The 7,948-nt window shown below is 42.3% G+C and overlaps 1 protein-coding gene across 1 annotated transcript in view; it reads left to right on the top strand.

The window, feature by feature from the left end:
- LOC137332204 (polycystin-2-like protein 1) overlaps nt 1-6,953 on the top strand; it is a 31,721-nt gene extending 24,768 nt beyond the window's left edge. Inside the window, exons 9-11 of the mRNA XM_067995900.1 lie at nt 626-746; nt 5,406-5,504; nt 6,771-6,953. Coding sequence (XP_067852001.1) covers nt 626-746; nt 5,406-5,504; nt 6,771-6,953 — 403 coding nt within the window. The remainder of the gene's footprint in view (nt 1-625; nt 747-5,405; nt 5,505-6,770) is intronic.
- Nucleotides 6,954-7,948: the final 995 nt, after the last annotated feature.

The raw sequence follows: 7,948 nt of genomic DNA on the forward strand, positions 1-7,948 counted from the left end.
GTGAAGATACGGACAAAGGGCTCACAGAAGTACCTGTCCCATCTCTTTAATCGCCCTTGGATGGATATTATCCAGACCTGGGCCCTATCAATTTTGAGCTTTCCTAACCTATCCAAGATGACATTACTATTTATTTTAATTTTAATAATGCTATTCAATACTAAGCACCCTGCATCTAGAACATAAACATCATCTACAGGAGTGTAGACTGATGCAAAATAGTCATTTAACAGCTCTGCCATAACCTGAGAATCAATTTGAATCTGCCCTACAATATCCTTTACTGGCCTTATGCAGTCCTTTATGGTCTTCTGACTACTTACATAGCTAAAAAAGCTTTTGCTATTACTGCCACAATTATGCACCATCTTCTTTTGCAGAGATCTCTTGGCTAATCTTATGGCTGTTTTGTCTTCCTTAATTGCATGCAGTACTTTTTCCTATGAGTTAAATGTCTTAAGTGTGTAGAATAAGTGTGTTTGGAACCTGTATTTTTTCCTCTGTACTACATCCAATGCTCCTTTAATAGAACTGTATTTTAAACATTTTAAGATTCTGTCAACTTGTATTATGTTCACCAGGCGAAGTTTTTTTTAAAAAAAAATCTATAAACCTTTCTTTTCAGTTTTGCACAGTTTAGGATTATTCTGGGAGATTTTGATTTTGCTGAACTTGAAGAGGCAAACCAAATCCTTGGACCCATTTACTTCATCACATTTGTATTCTGTTTATTCTTTGTACTGCTGGTGAGTGATATAGTGTTAGTGATAAATATTAGTGACGTGTATCTTTAAAACAGAGTTTTAATGTGGAATTATGGTTTACATACTGATTTTACATTGAATACAGTTAATTGCTGCAATGGGCACACATTCATGAGCAACAATACAACACTGAATGTTCAGTATTGTCTGTTTATAGTAGCTTCAAAGTATATGTAACTGAAATATAATTATGCATTCTATAAATGTGGATTATCTATGTTGAATAATTAATTACTGAGCGATTTACATGCTGTAATCTAATCAAAGGGGTTCAGGTTATCAGACTCCTAAGATTGGAGTCACAGGGTAATCTTCAACATATGCCTGAAATGGGCACAATGTGGGCCGGGCGTCTGATTTGCCCACCCGAAGCATTTTGAGCTACGTGCCTCATTTCACAGGAAGGGCAAGCTGTCAGCGTGAGTCAGGCTTGTAATTGACAATACTGACTCTTTTTCAGAGTTCTGCACCAATTTCCCCGCCTGCACATCATCTCTGTCCACAATACCTCTCCCTCTTCCTCATTCTTCATTCTTCATAATGGTTACAACACAGATTCCCTAGGACTCTGCCTGGTATAAGGAAATACAAATACGCAGAAACACTTGAATTTTTTTTTTGGATCAATGAGGATTATGGGGTGATATGATAGAAGATATTTTTAAATAATAAAAGGTTGGGACAGGGTAGATAGAAGCAGACTGTTTCCAGTAGTTGAGAAGTCAAGAATACAGATATAAGGTTAAATGTAAGCGATTTAGAACAAAGGGTAGGACAAACTTCTTTACGCAGAGAGATGTAAAGCGGTGGAATTCATTTCCAGGGTTACTGGTTGAGGCAGAAACTATGTCAACATTAGATTGGATAGGTGAATGAAGGAAAAGGGGTTGAAGGAATATCACAAGGTGCGGAAATTTGAATGGAAGTATTTGCTCACATGGAGGGTAAACGCCGATACGACACGGATTGGACCAATGGCCCATTTCTGTGTTGTAACTTCTTTGTATCCTCCTTCTGTGGGCCTTGCTTTCTTTGGGCCTGCTCCTCATGCTACTGCATCTCTCTCCTCTTTGGATGGCAAAGTTATGCAGCATGCAACAGATAGTGTTGAATTTAGAGGACCCAGGCAGTACTCCAAACAACATGACGAGGAGAAATCTTTTTATGCAGCAAGTTGTTATGATCTGGAATGCACTGCCTGAAAGGGTGTTAGAAGCAGATTCAATAGTAACTTTCATAAGGGAATTGGATAAATACTTGAAAAGGAAAAATTTGCAGGGCTATGGGGAAAGAGCAAAGGAGCGGAATCGATTGGACAGCTTTCAAACAGCCGGCACAACCATGATGGGCTGAATGGCCTCCTTCAGTGCTGTATGATTCTATGAGCGGAATTGTTGCTTCAACGTCCTCATAATGTGCTCAAGAGAAAGTTGAATGGTGGCACTGTATCTGTGCTCTACTGCTGTTTGGAGGTTTCTAATTGGGGACATGAACCATGGCTGCAAAGGGCTCCCAACAGCCATTTGTTCATTCTCTGAAAACCATCAATAATGCTACAAAATGAAAACAGCAGGGTTGCTTCCCAGATAATGGGCATTAACATAAAGGTGTTTCCCCTGGCAAACATGGTGTCAGTCACTTGCTTTATGCAGGAATGAACAACAGACTGGTTATCTGGAAAATGTCACCTGCAGTGGTCTGGAAGGATCCTGCTGCATGCAAGCTTAATGTTGTAGTGACCTTCACAGAGTAAGGAAGAGCCATGACAATCCTTGAAATTGAATGTAAATCAGACTGCAGCACGTGGCACAACTCAGTTACTACTTCTGCGGTGAAGCAGAGGTGTCAAAGACAGGTCTTCTGTGACATATCCAGGTAGGAGTTGCTTGGTCTGTAAACATGAGTCTTTGGATATTGATGGCAGTGACCATGTTCTCTGAGGTGATGTTGGGTTTGAAGATGCTGTCCCTCATTAATTGGCCCTGCTCATCTAATTCATGTAACACAATGGGAACAGTGAAGGGATATCCAGCCTTCGAACTGTTAGCTGCAACTTGTACCGCAGCAGGAATTACCCAGAAACTTATCTTAGCCAAGTATACGGTTTTTGCAAAAAGGCAACAATACAGGTGTCAAATAAAGTGTACAATGCACAAACAGAGCAATGCTGACTGGCAAAAAAAACCTAGATTTCAAAACACTCAATATAACAGCAGCAAACTTGCTTTAAGAGACAATCCAAAGCACATCTCTTACTGTCATGCACCCATTTTATACGGAGAGGCAAGCTGCACATTCAGGGCTGGCCACACCCAACATCGTGAAGTTCGGTGTAAGACTTCATATGCCTGAATATACAATTTAAATGAGGTTCATGCCTGCCTGTAGTGCAGCCTCTGCTTTCCTTAAAAATGAAAGCAGAGGCTGCAGGGTTCCGTTGCCTATCGTATCAGGCAACAGAACCCTGTGTGAGAACCTCTCTGGATACATCGAGGGCATCCTGAAACCCATCGTACAGGGAACCCCCAGCTTCTGTCGCGACACTACAGACTTCCTACAAAAACTCAGTACCCACGGACCAGTTGAACCAGGAACACTTCTCACCACGATGGACGTCTCGGCACTATACACCAGTATCCCCCACGATGACGGCATCGCTGCGACAGCATCAATACTCAACACCAACAACAGCCAATCTCCGGAAGCCATCCTACAACTCATCCGCTTCATCCTGGATCACAATGCCTTCACCTTCGATAACCAGTTCTTTACCCAAACACACGGAACAGCCATGGGGACCAAATTCGCACCCCAATACGCCAACATTTTCATGCACAAGTTCAAGCAGAACTTCTTCACTGCACAAGACCTCCAACCAACACTATACACCAGATACATCGACGACATTTTCTTTCTATGCACCCACGGCAAGGAATCACTAAAGAGACTACACGATAACATCAACAAGTTCCATCCCACCATCAAGCTCACCATGGACTACTCCTCAGAATCAGTTTCTTTCTTGGACACACGAATCTCCATCAAAGACGGGCACCTCAGCACCTCACTCTACCGCAAGCCCACGGACAACCTCACGATGCTCCACTTTTCCAGCTTTCACCCTAACCACGTCAAAGAGGCCATCCTCTATGGACAGGCCCTGCGAATACACAGGGTCTGCTCAGATGAGGAGGAACGCGATGGACACCTACAGACGCTGAAAGACGCCCTAGTAAGAACGGGATATGACGCTCGACTCATCAATCGACAGTTCCGACGGGCCACAGCAAAAAATCGCATAGACCTCCTCAGGAGACTAACACGGGACGCAACCAACAGAGTACCCTTTGTCGTCCAGTACTTCCCCGGAGCGGAGAAACTACGCCATGTTCTCCGCAGCCTTCAACATGTCATCAATGAGGACAAACACCTCGCTATGGCCATCCCCACACCTCCACTACTCGCCTTTAAACAGCCACCCAACCTCAAACAGACCATCGTTCACAGCAAATTACCTAGCTTTCAAGAGAACAGCGTCCACGACACCACACAACCCTGCCACGGTAACCTCTGCAAGACATGCCAGATCATCGACACAGATACCACCATCACACGAGAGGACACCACCCACCAGGTGCATGGTTCATACTCCTGTGACTCGGCCAACGGTGTCTACCTCATACGTTGCAGGAAAGGATGCCCCAGAGCATGGTACATTGGCGAGACCATGCAGACGCTGCGACAACGGATGAATGGACACCGCGCAACAATCGCCAAACAGGAGGGTTCCCTCCCAGTCGGGGAACACTTCAGCAGTCATGGACATTCATCCACCGACCTTCGGGTAAGCGTACTCCAAGGCGGCCTTCGAGACACACGACAACGCAAAATCGTCGAGCAGAAATTGATAGCCAAGTTCCGCACCCATGAGGACGGCCTCAACCGGGATCTTGGGTTCATGTCACGCTACACGTTACCCCACCAGCGAACAAATGTTATCTGTTTTTAATATAACGGGTCAGTTGCTGTCTTTTCTATGTTTCTACCTCTCTATCTCTTTTTTTTTTGTTTGTTGTTTTTTTTTGGTGATTTGTATATTCTGTGAGACCTGGCAGGTAACACCTGTCTGTCTGCACACTGATTGCCTTGGCAACGGGCAGTTGAAAAAACTGTCTGTACTCACCAAGCATTGTTCTGTGAATTATAAATGCGATTTCATTTCGAGGATTTCATTTTCACATCGTTCACCTGACGAAGGAGGAAGCCTCCGAAAGCTTGTGAATTTAAAATAAAATTGCTGGACTATAACTTGGTGTTGTAAAATTGTTTACAATTCCTTAAAAATGCTCTTTCAAACATTAGGTGCACTGCAAATTGGATGCACTAGATGGGGGCCTAATCTTCCGATTCATGTTTGCCACAATGAGGTTTCATGCTACCAGCAAAGTCTCGAAAAATTGGGACTTAAACACTGATCTCCACTTAGGGTTGCCAGAATATGCAGGTTCAAGTTAGTTACTCAATGCTGCTTTATAAGAATTTCTTTATGTTGTGAACACAATTATATTTATACACATTCTCACTCCTGCTCGATTGTTTGATTAGTGCACAGTGCATTACACAATTGATGTTTCTTTACAGAATGTGTTTTTGGCTATCATTAATGACACCTATTCAGAAGTCAAGGATGACAAAACATTACAAGAAATAGAATTTGACATTTATGATGTGCTTAGAAAGGTAGGAAATTAATCATACCCTCAATTATTCCAAATAAAGGAAGATATTTATAATTTTGTTATTTATATTGTACTTTCTAGTATGAGTTTGTTTTGAGGGTTGTCATTGTTGAGAATAAAAAAATACTCTTTTTACATCTAGTTTCCGTATTGAACACTTTCCCATTAGATAAAGCCAACGTTAGATGCAGGATAAAGCTCCTCCTGATTATTCCAACAACTTGCCTCAAATTCTTCCTATATATTTTATAGGGAGGTGAGGTGCAACTTCCTTAAATGCTATTTGATGCTCCTTTGCTCCATCCTGTGCTGCTGCTGCTCTTCCTCCTCCATGATAATGGCATACAAAGGTATCCAATAGGGAATGCCACACCTGCTCCTGAGGAGCACTCACTGTGAGTAGACAGTGGGCTGTTGGGTGGGAATTAAAATCTCCTGGTGGTCTAATCCTATCAGAAGTCTTAAGGTCCAGGTCTGTCGGCAGAATGACATTACATTCACTGTAAAAAGTGTTTCTCAACTGCAGAAATTCCTAGTGAAACTCCACTCTTCAGACTCAAACTCTTCCACCTGTCTCAGTAGATCCTGGCAGCAGCATCATGATTCTCAGTCTTAGTTACCCCTAGTGCTTTGTGAGTGTAAAAGTAGAAAATGCAGAGCTGTAGTGCCACTGCCCCTCTTTATAATATATTTAAAAGAGGGCACTTGGAACTCAGTGGGTGGATTGTATGAAGGGCCAAAAAGTGAGAGAAAATTTGGAGGGTGGGGGGACGGACAGTGGGGGAAACAGATTCTGCTCCATTTTCCTGCCACAAAAATTTACTTGCCCTGATTTTACACTGGACTTATGCCAAAAACAGCAAGGAAATTCATCGCCATGGTGACTAACTGATTTCCTTGGTACATTCATTGTTCTAAGCCATTTGAAAGAAAAACTTTTAGAACCCATGGAGCAAATATAAACAATTTTAAACCATGACATAATAAATAGAAAGTTTTTTTCCCCTAGATATTATTTGGTATATCTTTCATTTATATGAGTGAACTTGTTAAAGCAAATAGGTTATATTCGTAGTGGAAATATATGCTAAAGCAGGAAACATTTGTCTTCTGGGATCACAATGTAAAGTTAATATAAATTTTAGGTTATTCTAAATGTGATGGATGCTTTCTAATGTAAAAAAAAAATAGAAATACAGTTTGGAAATTCACTTTAATAGATCAAGTGCTGAGGTTTAATTTATTATTTATGAAATGTGTATTACAGGGTTACAACAATATGCTTTTGAAATTCAATCTAAAAAAATCACCAACTGATGTCTATGAATCGGCTCAATACAGGGATGGCAAAGGAAGCCACACAGCTCTACAGGATGATTTTGAGAAGTATGATTCAAATTATGCATTTTGTCATTGGTACATTTCTATCCACCTGCACTATCACTTCTGATAGACTTAAGCAGACGGAAACATCAAAGGCACATATGGTCGGGAATTTCTTCGGAGTTGCTACCACTTCACCACTGTAACTTCGCCGGGTTTTTGCTGTACTTCTAGTGAAGTGGCAGTGGAGTGGGAGCAGCTCAGAGGAAAGGTCTAGACCATAATTTTAAATTGATTTCATAAATGAAACATAAATATTAAGGGGCAATATTAACCTGCTCGCTTGGTGGGAATGGGGTGGGAAGGTGGTTATAATCACTGTAGAGGAGTTACTGGTCCGTTCTCACAACCGCTATTTTAACCGTGCAGCTTTTTAGACAGTCGAAGCGGTCCTTTGATGCAATTAGGACCCTGATGCCATTTTAATGCAAAATCGTGGCAATCCCACCCAACCCCCAACCCGCCAGTAAAAATTAGCGGGTTTGATCTCTCTGAGCATGTTTAAAGGGGCACTCAGCTGCAGGTAACTGGATCAGAGGATTTGTGTGCCATTGTGCTGTTTGAATTGCCAGGAGAGGTTACAGCTTCCAGATCACTTCTTTCTGATATTTTTTGCATTACTTACCCTCAGTAAAGTCTATCTTTTTATTATGGGTGCTATAATATCCAGTTGCATTTAGATGGAGGAACAGCAGGAGGAAGAACAACAGCAGAAGCAACCTCAGCAACCAGCATGAGCAGCAGCTGAGCCAATTAGAAGAGCAGTGCATCAGGCACTGTGCTCCTCTAAGCAGGCTGTTGCAGACCTCTGATACCTTCTGCAACAGGATCATAAAGCCATGCTTTGCTAGTGGCTCTCAAAGTCACCAAGCCCTGGTTCCTTCCAGTCTGCTACAGGGGTCATCCCCCACATCTCCCAGTCTGCAGTGCACAGCTTTATTAAGCAGGTCACCAATGCACTGTTCGCCAGGGCTAACTGATACATAACATTCCCCATTGACCTCAACAGTCAATAGAAGAGAGCTCAGGGATTTGCAGCAGTGGCTGGCTTCCCTCACATCC

This window comes from Heptranchias perlo, chromosome 14 (assembly GCF_035084215.1).
Source record: "Heptranchias perlo isolate sHepPer1 chromosome 14, sHepPer1.hap1, whole genome shotgun sequence".
NCBI classification, from domain to species: Eukaryota; Metazoa; Chordata; class Chondrichthyes; order Hexanchiformes; family Hexanchidae; genus Heptranchias; species Heptranchias perlo.